Genomic DNA, 17,207 nt, shown 5'->3' on the forward strand with positions numbered 1-17,207 from the left:
TCTGTCCAGGTCAGCGCTAGGAGATCCATTCAGAAGCTCAGTCGGGTATAGTTTTATTGGCCATGTCAGTAGGGAGCACAAATCAAAACCCACCACCATCCGATCACTGTGCCAGCACACGTCAGAAAGGAGAAAAGTACCTTGGCTCCAGAAGAAGCTTGGTTCCAGGCTAGACATAGCAGGGATCGCGGGGCAGTTGGCTTGCCACTCTGGAGACATTTCCAGAGCTAAGTCCAGAGCAATAGCCTGCCAGTGTCCCATGTCACCGCGTCCTTGTTCCACCCCTAAGCCTTGGATACCTTTGGCCCTTGAACACATAGCCGCCTCTTCCCGCAGGACTTGTTCTCACGTCGCCCGGATCCCTTGCTTGGCCCACACCTTCATTAATGGCTCTCATTTCCGCATCCTCGTTTCCTCCTGACTCCAAAGGAGAATGTGATAACCTAGGAAGAGTGAGACCAGTCTGACTCACCTTCTGTTACCAATTTTAGAGCTTGGGACTGGCCCAGGGAGCATAGAAATTGGTAAGGAAATACCAGGGAACTGGACAGCAGCCAGGCATTGCCATGACCAAGACAAAGCAAGAGGGGTAGAGGGCCTAGGCTGAAGAGACCGCTGTTTCCTGGTTATCTTCCTCACTGGCTACTACGCTGTGGTGAACGTGGCGGAGCTAAGCTGAGGTTGGCTTGCACTGAGCCTTGTGGAGCAGGGCCAGCATGGCCAGTCTGAGACACAACCTACGTCACTCACCCATCACAGAGGCCAGCATGTCCCCCATAGGATTGAATTCATTGAGCTGCAGAGACAAGGGGATAAGCATGAGGAGGGTGAAGGTACTGGGAGAGGGGCACATGAGGACTAGTTTGTGACAGTTTTGGGTCAATAAGGTGGGTTGAATTCCCTGCTTCCTCCCTTATTTGAGGGCCCAAGCCTCACCGAACTGATACCAGAAAATTCTGGGTCATAGAGCTGATGCATCAACTTCCCAGAGCTTCCATCAAAGACATCAACCGTTTTTAATTCGTGGGGAGTACCACTTTTGAAATTGGGATCTGGATATCTGCCCACAACAATCAGGTTGTACCGAGGATGCCAGGCTGCCTAGGGGATGGAAAGGCTGGTTACAAACGTAAATGCAGAACATGATCAAAAGGGGCTTCAAAAGTATTCTCTGCCACTAACAATTGTTAGTACAGTTGCCAACTATTTAATAATGGAGATAAGATCTACACGAAACTACAAGGATGGTTATCAGTTGCATATACATCTACCATTGTACATTTTAAATCCCCAGCTGTTCCTTAGGACACCTTCAGGCCTTTTCTCCTTGCATGTGCTGATATCATACCAACTGACCAATGTTTTAACATCAGCCTGACCCAGACATTAACCAAAAAGGTAAGCCCACAACAAAGGACAGTCTCTGGGAACCAAAACCAAACAGGGCATAGGTAACCCCACTGCTATCTCCTCCATCAGTGTGAATGATGAAGAGTTGGGTAGACGAGGGCTAGTGGCCAAAAGGGGAAGGAAACTTATGTTCCCTAGATTGCCCCACTCAAAACAAATCTCACAGTTGGTGGAATCACAGATTGGATGGGATTTTTCTCAGAAACATCTCAAGGAAGTTTTGAAGGAGGAAAGACATGGTAAGCAAGAAGTAAGAAGTGGGACATGCAAAGGCCTGGAAATTAGTCACAAGTCACAACTGGGAAATTTAAGTTGGCTTCACTGGATATGAAGTGAGAGATGGCGACAGGGGAACCAATGGGAACACAAACTCGTGAAGGACCTTGATGCTATTAAGAACTTGGATTTGATTTGAGGCATGTGGGGGCCCCTCCAATACTAAACCATTACCATTGACTAAGCACTTACCAGGTGGTAGGCATAGTGCCATGTGCTCTAAGTGTATTGATTCAGCCTCACAGCAACCCTGTCAGGTGCCATGATTCCCTTCTTACAGACAAGGAAACTGAAATCCAAAATTGAAGTAATTCGCCCAAGAATCTAACCCGGAGGGGTCTGTCTAAAGCTGGTGCCCCTCACCACTGTGCTATACTGACCAAAGTACAGGCATGAAACCTGGAGGTCTGAAGAGGGGCTGTGGTTCTGGAAAAGAATATAAAATAGAGGGGAAGAACTGGCAGAGGTCAGACTGTTTAGGGACTTGGGCAGGAAGGAATCTCAGGACATGAGGGCTGTAAGCCACAGGGGAGGAGTCCAGAGAAGCTGCTAAAAAGAAGCAGGCTAAGGTTAGCTTGTAGATCAACCACATTCACAGAACAAATAGCAGAACAGAGGATCAGTATCTTAGAAGGTGCTCTCAGTGAGGAGATCGGGGCTGGGTTGACAAAACTCAGGAAAACAGCTTATCAGAGAGACAAAAACCCACCAAAATGGGATTGCAGAAGTGGGACAGAAGGAGCAGAAAGATCCAGGGGATAAGAGACTCCTTTGTGTCAGGGCAGAAAGAGATCTGGAAGGAAAGGCGTCTGTCCCCTCCCCGCCTTGGGCAGACCCGATCTGTCCCCATGATCACAGATCCTCCACCACTTACCTTAATGGGTGTCAGATGCTGGAAGTGGCGGTGAGGGTGTGGGATCAGGCTTGGGGGGAGGTCCCACTGGGAGGCAGAGTAAACCCGGATCTCACTCTTCTGGTCAGTGGTCAGGAGCTGGACTCCATCGGGACTGAAATGAGCTGGCAAGTGAAAAGGCCCTGAGCTGAAGGAGCCACAGGCCCCTTGTCCCCGCCTTCACAGACCTTCTCCTGCAGGGACACCTCCCTCCCACTCTTCTCTAGACAGGTGGAAGGGAGGAGGTGAATCTGGACTGTGAACAAAAATGTTCTAGAAACTCCACAGCTGACGGGGGGAACTAGTGTCAGAAAGGTTACAAGACATCAGCCTGGCAGATGCTGTCAGGGGTCAAGGTTGGAACTAGCAGCTTCTAAGCTTTGAGTGAAAGCCCCAGGAGAGGAGGGGTGGGCAGCGCCTCCAGGAAGGAGGAGGCATATCACACCTGCGTTGACAGGATGCTTGTGTGGCAGCGAGTAGAGAAAGCTGGATTTCCCTTTAACCTGGCGCAGGTCCCAGATCTTCACTGTTTGATCTACAGAGGCTGTGACCAGAAACCAATCACAGCACGGGTTCAGGGCCACATGGGTCACTTTCTTTTTGTGCATTCTCAGATTCCAAACCTGCAGAGAAAAGCCTGGTTCAGGCCAGGGCAGAGAACAAGGCTGGGGGAAGGGAGGGAGAGGGAGAAGAAGAGGCAGAGGGAGGGCCCAGGCTCCCGATAACACACCTCCCTGCCGTCCATGTTCAGCAGGACCACGTGCCCCACGTTGTCTCCTGTGACCACCACTCGGCTTTCTGCAGACACATCCAGGCTGCAAAACCAGAAGCTGGAAGGAAAGACTGTGCTGTAAGGTCCTTGGGGACAGAGGAAAGGTCCTTTTATGCACTGTTGTAGCTCCAGTGTCTTAACACAGAGACATTCAATACATATTTGTTGAATGAACAAATAACTGTCTTGTCATGGACTCCCAGTGAAGAACGCTTAAGATTTGTTTACCATCCAGAGGGTATGGAGTGATGGGGCTCAAAATGTGTCTGCTGGGCCCAGGGTCCTCAGCTAGTGTCAGTCCCCGAGGCAGCCAAACCTCAGGGTTGTAAGGCAAGTCCCCAGGTTAGCTTGCCCCATCCAGCCCTGGGTTCTGAGGAAGATTCCTCTATGATTCTCTTTGCTCTCCACCTGGTGAGCCGAAAGAGATGACAAACCAAAGAGAGACTGCCCAGCTCTGTTCCTCAGAGCTGGCTAGAAAGGAACTTCTGCCCCCTTCTGAGCATTTAGGGGAAAAGAAGTACAAAGAACCCAGAAACTTGAGGATGAAGGAGATGGGTTGGGGGTGATCCTGATATCCAGCCAGGAGAGTTCAAACCCTCAAATCCTTGCTACACCGCCTTTTGCATCCCCTATAAATACCTTCCAGAGGGAGAGTTGCTTGTGGGAGAGAAACCTAGAGCTGGGTCTATCCTGTCACCTGTCCTGATTGCATGTGTATTTCTTACCCCGGTGAGGCAGTCCAGGATGACATCCAGTGCTAGTTAGACCCCTGACACCCTCAATTGCTTAGGGAGCAGGGGCGTGTCTCTGGCTAGAAATCCAAGTGACAAGCATTTTATAGTTTCTACAACCACTTGCTCTTGGGGAGTCCAAAGTGCTTTATGGACCCGATTTTATCCTTTAAGCTTCCATCATGGAACTAGTCATGTGACCTCACCGCAGCGGACGTAGAGAATGAAGTCTAATTTCTCATTTCCTGCGCCAGGCTTTAAGTGGCTTGCTAGGCCAGTGCCATGTTGACTTACCTAGTGAGAATCAAGGTCTTGTCAAATGTAGGAACGACTTACAGGAGAGCTGGAGCCCTTCACTTGTTGAGAAGAGCCGAGGCTCCAGAATTCCTCCCCGAATTAGTTACCCACCTGAACCAGAGTAAGAACAGCTAAAGAAAGAGTTTGAGAAATAGCCGGAAGGGTGGAGCGTGGCTAACACCTTTCCTTACTTCCCTATGCCAGGTTTAGGTAAAAAAAAAAAAAAAACCAACTCAGATCTGGATGTTCTCATCAGAACTGCACCAAGAGCCTAGAAGCCCTTTCCCCTAGTAGTGAACCTACTCACTTGCAGGTGCCATAGTCGGTATAAACTTGGAGAATGTTGCCTTTAAAGTCTTGCAGCCTAGTTGTTCCCTCCATTGAGGAGATGAAAAACTGGTCGGTATTGAGAGGGTTAAACTTCAGCCCAGTGATGCTCCCTCCAGCTCCGATCTAACACAGGAAGAGAAAAGCAGGTGAGAGATGATGGCAGAGGAAGAAGACTGGGCCTGGTGCACATACTCCGCCTGAGCGGAGTGCCAGCAGGCAGCACTCGGGGCGTGCCAGCTCACATGCCTAGACCACACGATGCTCGCCATGGTGCTCTTTATTTCTTGAAGTTTGAGTTTTAATTTTAAGAATGAATATACAAAAAAATTGTGTGTTTTTTTGGATATGCAGAATTTTAACACATGTATAGGTTTGAATAACCAACACCAAAATACTGAACAGTTCTGTTGCCCCCCCAAACTCCCTCATTCTCTCCCACTGATGTGTTCTCCATTGCTATGGTGTCGCCTTTGACAGACTGTCCTAGAGCACGCAGCCCTTTGAGACTAGCTTCCTTCACTTCACTCCACATGACGCCCCTGCGATTCCTCCAGGTTGCTGTGTGCATCTGTAGCTGCCTCAGTCCTACTGCTGAGTCCTCCACTGTGTGGACGTAGCATAGTTTACTGCACAGTGCTCTTTCTAGAAGAGCTTTGGCTCAGAAGAGTGGCTGGTTTAGGAGGGCAGGAGACAGATCTGAGCATCTTCCTGTTTTTTCCAGACATCCCAGATAATGATGATGAAAACAGTTGTGACAACATCCACAGCGTAACCCTATTGAGTGTTTATTTATCAGGCACTTCTAAGACTCTTACATCCCCAAGAGTTTCTTCCTTGTGCTGCTACTATCTCAGCCTCATGTCCCTCTCCAAGGTCTCTTACACAACAACCACTTCACTTAGCACACTAACTGGCAGGTTCCATTCACTCCACGAACATTCTAACCAATGCCACGGTCTGACAAACCCTTGATGCTAGTAAGATAATCAATCTTCCACTCCCATCGGCTGAGTTCAGTGCTTACAAGGGTTAGTTGTGTTTGTTCTTAAACCTGTATATGCCAGTTTAACTTTTTGTTATAATTATGTAATTCGATTAAACATGTAATTTAATCACATACAATTTATTAAACATTTAATTAAATATTTAAACAGAACATTTAAACATTCAATTAAACATGTCATTTAATTAAACTGATGAAATACATGCAAAAAGAAAGACCACTGTTATTGCTATGAAAGCCATGTGGAATGCTTTGGAAAAATTAGGTAAAAATTAATTGCTAAAATAATAGTTGTCAAATTAAACATGGGTGAGATACTTAGAAACAATTAGGGTGGGAAATAATAAACATTTTAAAAGAATCTGCAATTAGATTGCTTCAGAACTATCTTTAAATTATGTTTCCAGCCCTGGCTGGTGCAGGTCAGTGGATTGAGTGCTGACCTGAGAACCAAGAGGTCCCCATTCGATTCCCGGTCAGGGCACATGCCTGGGTTGTGGGCCAGGTGCCCAGTTGGGAGCGTGTGAGAGGCAACCAATCGATGTGCCTCTCGCACACTGATGTTTCTCTCCTCTCTTTCTCCATCCTTCCCCTCTAAATTGTAAATAAATAAAATCTTTAAAAAAATTATGTTTCCACTTTGGTGAAACGGAAACTAGACCGTACAGAATACGCTATGTGTGTAGTGTATGTAATACCAGGTGCACCCTAATCAGTGGACCCTTACTCCAAGAAAAAGGCCCTATATCAAAGCATTAGTCATAAACACATACATAAACATTTCAAGTTAAAATGCATGAGTGTTCTCCTAGCAAGGGTGGACTAAGTGGTTATGACCAAATTTTGCACTGAGAAGGAGTAACAAAACCTGGACAAAATATGAAAAAGAAAAATATTTGAGACTTCCAATTCCAGTTAGTTTGTGTCAAGCCAACCTTTGGTTGAGAACAACTAGAAAAGGTATATAAAATACGTCTTTAAGAATATAAAATGGTGCAGATACTTTGGAAAACAGTTTGGCAGTTTTTCAAAAAATTCAGCATAGAGTTACCAATTTCACCCCTAGATATATGCCCAAGAAAAATGAATACATATGTTTATGCAAAAGCTTGTACAAAGATATTCGGAGCAACTTTATTTGTAATAAAGGCAAAAAATCATGACTCAAACATCCATCTCAAGAAGTTGTGAAACTAACAGGATACTAAAGCCAAAGAAGGTAGGGAAAAAAAAAAAAGCAGTAACTTTAAGAGGTAAGAAGATATCATAAACAGTCTTATGCTAATGAATTTGGAAATTTAGAATGGGTAAAATTCCTAGAAAAATACAAACTTGCCAAAATGATAGAAGATGAAAAGAGAAAATCTGAATTGTCTGATATTTATTAAAGAAACTGAATTTACAACTAAAAAATTTCTTGCAAAGTAAATTCTAGATCCTGGTGGCTTCCCTGCTGACTGTACTAAATATTTAAGGAAAAGATATCAATCTTTTTGTGAAATTTTATTTTCAAACTACCTCAAACTTGGAAAAGTTGCAAGAATAGCACAGATCATTATTTTTCTAGAACTGTTTGATAATGAATTGTCAACATGCAGTCTCGTTCATTCTCAGATACCTCACTGTATACAAGGGAGGGCAAGAGTCGGTTTATAGTTGTTCGTATGGAAATTAATAAAATAATAACACAAAAATAAACCCTGTGTTCGTGTACTCACAGATGCAAACCTGCTCTTGCCCCACCCTGTATTTCTTACAAGAACATTTTCTTACCTAACCGCAATAAGACCATCAAAACTGAGGGGTATCTAAAGCGGTTCAAATTCATAGAAACAGAAAGGAGAGTTGCGGTTGCCAAGGGCTGAGGGGAAAGGGAAGTGGGGAACTGTTATTAAATGGGTATACAGTTTCAGTTTCACCAGATGAAAAAGTGCTAGAGATTTTTTGCACAATAATGTAATATAGTTAACACTACAGAACTAAATACTTAAAAATGGTCCAGATGATAAATTATAGGTTATGTGTTTTACCACAGTTTTAAAAAGAAGCAGTATTACTTACTAGAGATATACTGTAATTGTAAAAAAGTGAAAAATAAAAGATTTTAAAAATGGAAAATAAACCAAAACAAATCAACAAGAAACCAATTAGTATAGTTTACTACATTATTGGAATAAAGGGGAAAAATCATATGCTTACTGACCTCAACAGATACAAAAAAGTATCTGATGAAATTCAATGATCATTCATAATAAGAACTTTTGGCAAACTAGGAATAAAAGGGGAACTTAATATGATAAATGATATTTAAAATAAACAAGTCTTAAAAACAAACAAGCTCCTAGGTATATACCCAAAAGAACTGAAAACAGTTTCAAAGACAAACTTGCACGGGAACATTCTTTAGCAGCAGTAGTAATAATAGCAGAAGGTGGGAACAACCCAAATGTCCACGAACAGATGAATGGGGAAATAAAATGTGGTATTCCCATACGATGGACTATTACTCAGCCGTAAAAAGGAACAAAGTACTGATATGTGCTATAACATGAACCTTGACAGCATGCTAAGTGAAGCCGGACCCAAAAGGACAAATATTGTATGACTCCATTTATCTAAGGTACTTAGAATAGTCAAATTCATGAAGTGAGAAAACAGATTAGTGGGGCTGTGGGAAAAGGCAGTAGTGAGTCATTGTTTATGGGGTACATAGTTTTATTTTGGGATGACGAAAAAATTCTAGAGATGAATAGTGGTGATGATTGCACAACAATGTAAATATACTTAATGCCACTGAATTGTACACTCAAAATTGTTAAAATGATACATTTTATGGAATGTATATTTTACCACAATAAAAAGTAGTAGAAATCATACTTAATGATAAAATATGAGCTTTCTATGATCAAAAACAAGACAAAGATGTCTGTCATTGCCAATATTCAATAATGTACTAGATGTCTTTGACAGTGGAATAAGAGGAAAAAAAGGTATAACAATAGTAAAGGAAGATATCAAACTCTCATTATTAGTAGGTGACAGGATTGTATAGGAAGAAAAATTTCAAACCTCAAACTATTAAAATTAGTAATGTGGATTTATGCTTCCAATCATGAACAGCACATGGCTGACTAGCAGCCTAACATATATGTAATTGAAACCCCAGAAAAAAAGGGGGGAGGGGAAAAATTATTTGAAGAAACAGTGGTCTAAAATTTTCCAAATTTGATGACAACTGTAAACTCACAGATCTAAGAAACCAATGAACCTCAAGCAGAAGAAACATAGAAAAAGATACCAAGAAAATGATAATCATTTTTAGAACAACTAGAAGAAAAAAGGAAAAATCATGAAAAGAAACATAGAATGAGAGCTGACTTTCCATGTCATTATTTAAAGCACTAAAACCAAACAAAACCAAACCTGTAAACCTAGAATTCCATACCCAGCAAAAATATATTCTCCCCCACCAAAAAAAAGAAAAAAGAAAAAAAGACTGTTTAAGATAAACAAAAGAAAAAAATGCACCAACCAATCTACAATGTAAGAAATGTTAAAGGCAGAAGGACAGTGTCACCAAAAGGCCATCTGAATCACACAAAGAAATGAAAAGCACTGGAAATGGGAAATATGTAGGTTTTTACTAGGTTTTTGTCCTTGTTTTGGAAAAATCTTTAAAAGATACCTACCCTACAGACCAGCAATTCCACAACTAGGTATTTACTCAAGAAAAATAAAAACATATATCCACACAAAAATTTGTATATGAATGTTCATAATAGCTTTTTCCTTTTTTTTTTTTTTTTTGCAAAAGTCGAAAACTGGAGTCCTGGCCAGTATGGCTCTGTGGATTCAGCGCCGGCCTGTGAACCAAAGGGTCACTGATTCGATCCCCAGTCAGGGCACATGTCTGGGCTGTAGGACTGGTCCCCAGCTGGGGGCGTGTGAGAGGCAACCACACATAGATGTTCCTTTCCCTCTCTTTCTCTCTCCCTTCCCTTCTCTCTAAAAATAAATAAATAAAACCTTGAATAAAAAATAAAAAAACTGGAAAAAATCCAAATGTCCTTCATCAGGTGAATGAATAAATAAATTGTGGTATATCAATACACTAGAACACTATTTGGATACACACAAAAAGGTAGATGAATCTGAAATAATTGTACTAAGTGAAAGAAGCCAGAAAAAAAAGAGTATATACTGTATGATGCCATTTATGTAAAAGTCTGGAAAATGCAAATTAATCAAAAGGGACAGAAAGCAGATCAATGGTTTTCAGGGGACAGAAAAGGAAGAAAGCGAGATTGTAAAGGAGCATAAGAAAACTTTAGGGGAAATGGATGTTATTTTAATTGTGATGATGGTTTCACAGTTGTATACATATCAAAACTCATGAAATTAGCCCTGGCTGCTGTGGCTCAGTGGATTGAGTGTCGGCCTGAGAGCCAAGTGTCGCTGGTTTGATTACCAGTCAGGGCACATGACTAGGTTGCATGTCAGGTCCCCAGTTGGGGGCGCAAGTGAGAGGCAACCACACAGTTATGTTTCTCTCCCTCTTTCTCCTTTCCCCTCTCTCTAAAAAAAAATAAAATAAACAAACAAATAATTTTAAAAAAAACTCATGAAATTGTATACTTTAAATATCTGTAGTTTATCATATATTAATAAAGATTTAACAAAAAACAAAAAGATAATTGACTATATGAAGCAAAAACAGTAATGTATTGTGAGATTATAACTTACCTAAATATAAAATGTAGGACAAGGAGAGAAGAGAGAAAGTGGAAGTAAATATATAGTTGTAAGATTCTTACAATACATGCAAAGTGATATAATATTATTTGAAGGTTCACTCTGATGAGTTAAAGCTGTATATTGTAAACCCAGGAGCAACCACTAGAAGAGAAAAGAAAAGGGAAGAGCGGTATAACAAAGTATAATAATCCAATAGTGGAGATAAAATGGAATCATAAAAAGTACTCAACAAAAAAGAAGGGAAAGAAAATAAAATAAAGAGATGGGACAAATAGAAAGAGACAGCAAGACGACAGATTTAAAGAGATGGGACGAATAGAAAGAAATAGCAAGATGATAGATTTAAACCCAATCATATTTATAATCATATTAAATGGAAATAGTCAAATGCTCCAATTAAACACCAGAGATTATCAAGTTGGATTTTTTAAAAATGCTGTCTACAGGAAACTCATTTAACATACAAACACACAAATAAGTTACAAATAACAGGATGGAAAAAGATATACCATGCAAACATTAATTATAAGAAAGTTGGAGTGGCTATATTATCATTAAACAAAGATTTCACAACAAGAAAATTACCAGGGATAAAGAGAGACATCTCACACTGACATAGGGGTCAGTTAATCAAAAGGACATAATTCTAAATGTGTAAGCACCTAATAATAGCATTTCCAAATGCTTGAAGCAAAAGCTAAATAAAAATAGATCCACAATTTTACAGTTGGAGACGCCAATATTTCTCTCTCAATAACTGATAAAAGACAGAAAATCAATAGATAGAGAAGATCTGAACAACACTATCAACCAACTTAGCCGAATTGACATTTAGAGGACAATCCACCCAGAAACAGCAGAATACATATTCTTTTTATTTTTAAAATTATTTTTATTTTATTTTATTGATTTTCAGAGAGAGAGGAAGGGAGAGGGGAAGAGAAATATTGATTTACTGTTCCACTTATTTATGCTTTCATTTGTTAATTCTTCTATGTGCTCTGCCCGTGTTCTAACCAACTGAGCTACCAGGCCAGGGCTACATACTCTTTTTAAATGCACATGGAATATTCACTAAGATAGTCCATGTGCTGGGCCATAAAACAAGTTTAAAATGTAAAAGGACTGGAATCATAAAATGTTTTCTGTTCATAACAGAACTAGAACTAGAGAAGTATTTCAACAATTCCCAAATATTTGGAAATTAAACAACATACTTCAAAATAGCCTATAGGTCAAAGAAGAAATCATAAAGAATTTGGAAATAATTTGAACTGAATGAAAACAAAAATACAACAAAATCTGTTAACAGAGTTAGAGAAATACTTAGAGAGATATTTATAGCATTAAATGGTTATATTAGAAAAAAAAGTTATCAGATAAACAATCCAAGGTTCCATCTTAAGAAAGAAAAAAGAAAGCAAACTAAACCCAAGGTAAGCATAGGAAAGAAAGTAAAGGAAAAACCAATGAAAAAAAAAACAACCACAAAACAGAAAAATAAGAGAAAAATCAATAAAACTAAAAACTGGTTCTTTGAAAATATCAGTAAAATTGATAAACCTCTAGCAAGACTGATCAGGAAAGAAAAGAGAGAAGACATAACTAACTAATGTCAAGAATGTGAGAGGGACATTACTACAGATCCTATTGATATTAAAAGGATAATAACGGAAGACTGTGAACAACTCTATGCCACTAAATTCAACAACTTAGATAAAATAGACAAATTACTTGGAAGACAAACCACCCAGCTTATTCAATAAGAAATAGATAACCTACATTGCCCTGTATCTATTAAAGAAATTGACTACAGTGCATGTTTAATTTTATTTAGGTCCTGACATGAAAAATCAGGATATTTTAAATTGAAACCCTTGTGTACTGTTGGTGGGAATATAAAGTGGAGCTGCCATAATGTTCCATCTTAACAGTACGGCAGTTCCTCAGAAAATTAAAAGCAGAGTTACCATATAATCCAGCAATTTCACTTCTGGGTTTATACCCAAAAGGACTGAAAGCAGGGACTTGGAGAGCTGTTTGGGCAACCACATTCATCGCTGCGCTAGTCACAGTCACTAAAAGGTAGGTGCAATCCAAGTAGCCACTGACAGATGAATGTAGAAGCAAAACATGGTAAACACATACAGTATTATTCAGCCTTAGAAAGGAAGGACATTCTTCATGCATACAGCAACATGGATGAATCTTCAGAATGCTAAGTTCTAAGTTGCTAAGTTAAATAAGCCAGTCACAGAGGGATAAATATTGTATGATCCCACTTGTAGGAGATAGTCCAGGTGGTCAAACTCATAGACAGAAAGTACAATGGGGTTACCTCGGGATGGAGGATGCGAGAGTTAGTGTGTAATGGGTACAGTTGTAGATTTGCAAGATGAAAATTTCTGGAGACTGGTTAGACCAAAAAAGTGAACGTACTTAATGCCATTGACCCTACCACCTAACATCGTTCTTTTATCTGTTTGGCTTCTTTAATCATGTGAGTTTGTGGGTTTTGCCCGAAATCCACAGCATTACTTTCCACAGTACAGACCTCCAATGTCAGCATCCACCTGAGCACGCTAAGGGTCTTCTCTTTGGTGGAAGGGCCAACACCCTAACACCCTTACCCGTCAGTGACTGACGATAAACACCATATGATTAAGAACATCCCTAAAAAGCTCTATGCCAAACCTTGTCCCAAACACACTCTGCCTTTCCTCCTTTCTTCTCCATGTATTTATGTAAATATCGTTCTTCCTCACTCCTCACTCATCCATGAAGCCTTCCCTATAGACTCTTAATTTGAGAGAGGTTCTTCCTGCTCTCATGGTCTGTAGCATTTAGCACCTGCAGTGCTAGTTATCATGTATGCCTACATCCCATCTACCCAGTTACATGTCAAGCCCCGCATTTATTCAACAAATATAAAGCAGCCACTCCAGGTCAAACATCGTTGTAGGCATTGGGCATAAAGTGGTGTACCAGAAAGACAAGGTCCCCGCCTTTGTGGAGTTTATTTTCCAGTGGGCAAAGTAAGTAAATAAGTAAAACATTTCAGGTATTAATACACATTGTGGGGAAAAATGAAGTAGGGAGATAGGGAGTGGCTGTGTGGGAGGGAGGCTACTTTAGAAAGTGTGGTCGGTGAGAGCTCTTCGAAGAAGTACATTGAGCTGAGATCTGAATAATAAGAGGGCAACCAACCATGGGAAGACCGTGGGAAAGACCACTCCAGCCAATAGGAACGGCAAGTGCAAAGACCTATTTTCAGGTATAGAAATAGCCAGTGTAGCTAAAGCATAGGAAGTGAGGAAATACAGCAGTACAAGAAGAGGACAAGAGTTAGGAAGAGGCTTAGATTCTATGTGATGACTTACTTTAGGGTGATCAATATTTTATACCTTCTAATATTTTAAGGGCAGGCAGCACTCTAAAGATTTGAGCAGCAGCATCATTTACTTGTTTGAAAATACCCACAGCTACTCTTGATCCTAATCATCTCCTTTTTACTGGTTGACTTTTCATTCCTTCAACACTTCTTCAGCACAGTTATCTGGCACAGGGACTGCTCACCCCTTTAATGAAGGTAGGTTTGTCCTTTATGCCAAAGTTCCAGAGCATGATATCTCCCCCTTTGGAACCCACAGCTAGGGTGCTGGGGTGAGTTGGGTGCCATGCCATGGACGTGGCCCTCCTATCAAAGGGGGCAGCCTTTTGGAATATCCGGTAAGAAGCCAGAGAGTTCAAAAAGGACTGCTGGAGACGCTGACAAAGAGAGAAAAGAAAAGAATTAAGTTGAATTAAAACCCAAGTCATAGATTAATAGCCAACCTCTGCCTCCTCCATAGCTGTGCCGTAGGGCCAAGCCCTCCCACCCAAGGAAAACTAACTGCCCGTCTCTGTGCATGAAAATATTTGCAATATACATGAAATAATCTGGGAAAGCAAGAGGGTAGAGCACATTCCAGCTGGGACCTTTACAGCATAAGACTTCTACATGGCTGAGTGCCCGGTAGACCAGACCCCAAGGTGGGGTAGTGAGTGATCTGACCACTCTGAAAACACAGTGAACTAATACAGCATTTAATGTTGGAGCATCCAGTTGTAAAAAAAAAAAAAAAAAAAGCACCATGCAAACCCTGAAGCACTTCGGCCAAGAAACACCTCACCTGCTGTAGTGATGGCCAGGCAGTTGTGCCCAGCTTATGGTGATGGAGTGCCCTGACAATGCTCCTGCACCATGGAGGGACCTGCCTGCCAGCCAACCCTTCCAGAAGGCAGCCTGAGTCAGATCTTCTGCTAGAACCTGCCAAGTAGAACAGACATACATTTTCCTCTCCAGTCTCACTCAAGAAAGGATTTGCTGCTGAAATCCCAGAAAGCCTCGCTGTTTCATTCGGCATAGCCAATCTCTCACACCACCTCCTAAGGCCTTGCCATGGTCTGCTCAGTCCCACCCAGCACGAGACATAAGTAGTGAGTAGGGCTTCAGCCCCTTCCCCCAAATAGGAATTCTGAAGTAAAATGAAATATGATTTTGCAGGGTTCCTGAGAGCTGAGCCAAAGAAACACACAAAAATAAAGTATGTGCAACCCTGGCCGGTGTGGCTCAGTGGATTGAGTGCCAGCCTGTGAACCAAAGGGTCACCAGTTCGATTCCCAGTCAGGGCATGTGCCTGGGTTGCAGGCCAGGTTCCCCAGTTGGGGGCTCAGGAGAGGCAACCACACACTGATGTTTCTCTCCCTCTCTTACTCTCTCTAAAAATAAAAAATTAAATATTTTTTTTTAAAAAGTATGTGCAGAACTCTTCCCAGTTTGGATTGGAAAACCCGTGATAAGGTTGGGTGACAATTTAAAAAATCACATATCATGCACAGTAAAATATTTTTTGTACAGCATGGAAGTGACTGGGGAAAGAAGTATCTTTAAGTCCTATATTTAAATAATGTAGAGGGGACCCGTTGTTGGCCCCAAGTTAAATCTGTTCAGCCAGCAGGATCAGAGCATCTGACGCGCTCCGAATAAACTAGGTGGTTTAGGGAGAGGTAGATCCTCTTAAAAGTAGGAAGGAAGCAACTCTGGATTACCAAGGTGTGTCTGAGGATCTAATCTCTATGAATCTAGCCTCTTGAAAACCACTTCTTTCTTTTTGTGGACAAAAAAACACTCCCATCAACCACCCTGTTCCAGTCTTTTGCGTTTTCCCATACTCCTTATAGCCCTAGGCTCAATCCCCATTAAATCCAGAGAATGTGTTTTCTAAGGAATGAAATGGAGGGCTCTCACAAGTGAATCTAAGGATTTACAGCTACATACGCCACCAGGTTGGGTGGGGTTATTTTAAGCAGTCCTCAGTGTGTAAAAATCTGGTACAAACAAGGAATTTGAAAAGTCTGTTGTGTCTTATGTAATGGAACGCATCTGCCTCTTCCTGTCACTGGACCCAAAGGAGCTGCAGACAAAATGCACAGCCTGAGGCATCTGAAACTTTGGACGGCCTCAGGAATTAAGAAGCACCCACCCCCCACGCCAGCCTCCTGCGTGAGAACCCCAAATGGCAGCATTAAAGCAGCAGGCGTAGGCAGTACCCGGGCCCTTCACACAGAGCTTCTTGGCCTCGTGCTCCAGCTCCCGGGGGCTTCTGCTCCTCCTGCTCATGGGGTGCAGAGCCACCTCAGAGGTCTTCCGGGTTCCTGAGCGTTTCTTGGGAGCCATCACGTCCTCCGTCTATACCGTATGACGAGATTATGGAGGGAAGATAGGGAAGCCTCTGGGGAGAAAAAGGGCGGGGACCAGGGAACTGGTCCAACTTCCCGCCAAACAAGCCGACTTCCCGCCAAACAGGCTCCCGGCTTCCAAACTAGTTTCTAGTTCCGGCCCCGCCTCTCCGGGGAGGGCGGGAACGCGCGCGGAGAGATGGGAAGTGTGTGAGCGGAGGGGGCTCTTTGGCTCCTTAGAGAAATGGGATACGTATAGCCTGTATTGTGGCTGACATAATCCAGTCTGCCGACTTGCCAGAAATAAAGATGGCCGCCAGCGCTAGGCCACCCAACTTGAAGCCTCTTCAGACGCGACGCTGCCAGGCCTTTGCGGGTCCGCTGAAGACCACATGCCAATCAAAGTTTCCGCTCCGCCTTCCCTGTCTTTTAATTGGTGATCACGCCCGCTCAGACTTTGGCATTGGCTGCTTGATCCGTATCGGAGAAAGGTAGCTTTGTAGGTTGCTAGCGACTTTCCTGCAGAGGAAGCTAGCTCTCTCGCCTACAGGTTTTGAGGTCGTCGTGGTGTATTTAAATCTCTCCAGCTCGGTAGAATCTCAGTTTCTTTGTGAAGAATGGTTGAAATGCGCCACTTTCCCCGAACCTGCTGAGTGTTCGCCTGGGGCAATGATGTGCTGGAGGGCCCGCAGGCCACCCGGCTTAGGGTTCGTATACTCTGGCTTCAGCCAAACGCCGAGGCGCTGAGCCTCAGAGGTGAGGCTGCGCTGTTCCACCCGGCCGGAGAGAAAACAGTTCGGAGGCATCCCTCTTTCTGCGACGGTCCAGGCTGGAGCTGTGGTTAGTCGGGGACTGTTGGGCCTTTTTTCCCACCCGCTAAGCTTTGTTAGGGATAGAGACAAAAATGTATCAGCGATAGAGCCTGCACTCAAGGACATGTAGGGATGGAAGACATCCCAAAATATTACTTTTGGAAACAAAGGAATGCTCCAAAAGAAAAATTCGAAAGTGCTCTTTTGA

General features: G+C 42.3%; 1 protein-coding gene across 2 annotated transcripts; it reads right to left on the bottom strand.

The window, feature by feature from the left end:
- Nucleotides 1–37: 37 nt before the first annotated feature.
- Nucleotides 38–16,365, bottom strand: DDB2 (damage specific DNA binding protein 2). 2 transcript variants are annotated; one of them, XM_090261652.1, is made up of 10 exons: nt 16,059–16,365; nt 14,639–14,775; nt 14,043–14,234; nt 4,686–4,831; nt 3,309–3,408; nt 3,024–3,201; nt 2,561–2,703; nt 937–1,101; nt 751–796; nt 38–443 (listed from the first exon to the last, which is right to left on the bottom strand). In XM_090261652.1, exons 1-10 carry the CDS (start codon nt 16,183–16,185, stop codon nt 394–396), a joined length of 1,284 nt encoding a protein of 427 aa, XP_090117778.1. In that variant the 5' UTR covers nt 16,186–16,365; the 3' UTR covers nt 38–393. The 2 variants fall into 2 exon arrangements, with proteins under 2 accessions (XP_090117778.1, XP_090117786.1); XM_090261660.1 differs by lacking the exon at nt 14,043–14,234.
- Between the last annotated feature and the right edge of the window lie 842 nt (nt 16,366–17,207).

Source organism: Furipterus horrens, unplaced genomic scaffold, assembly GCF_987537825.1.
Source record: "Furipterus horrens unplaced genomic scaffold, mFurHor1.1.pri manual_scaffold_2, whole genome shotgun sequence".
Taxonomy (NCBI): domain Eukaryota; kingdom Metazoa; phylum Chordata; class Mammalia; order Chiroptera; family Furipteridae; genus Furipterus; species Furipterus horrens.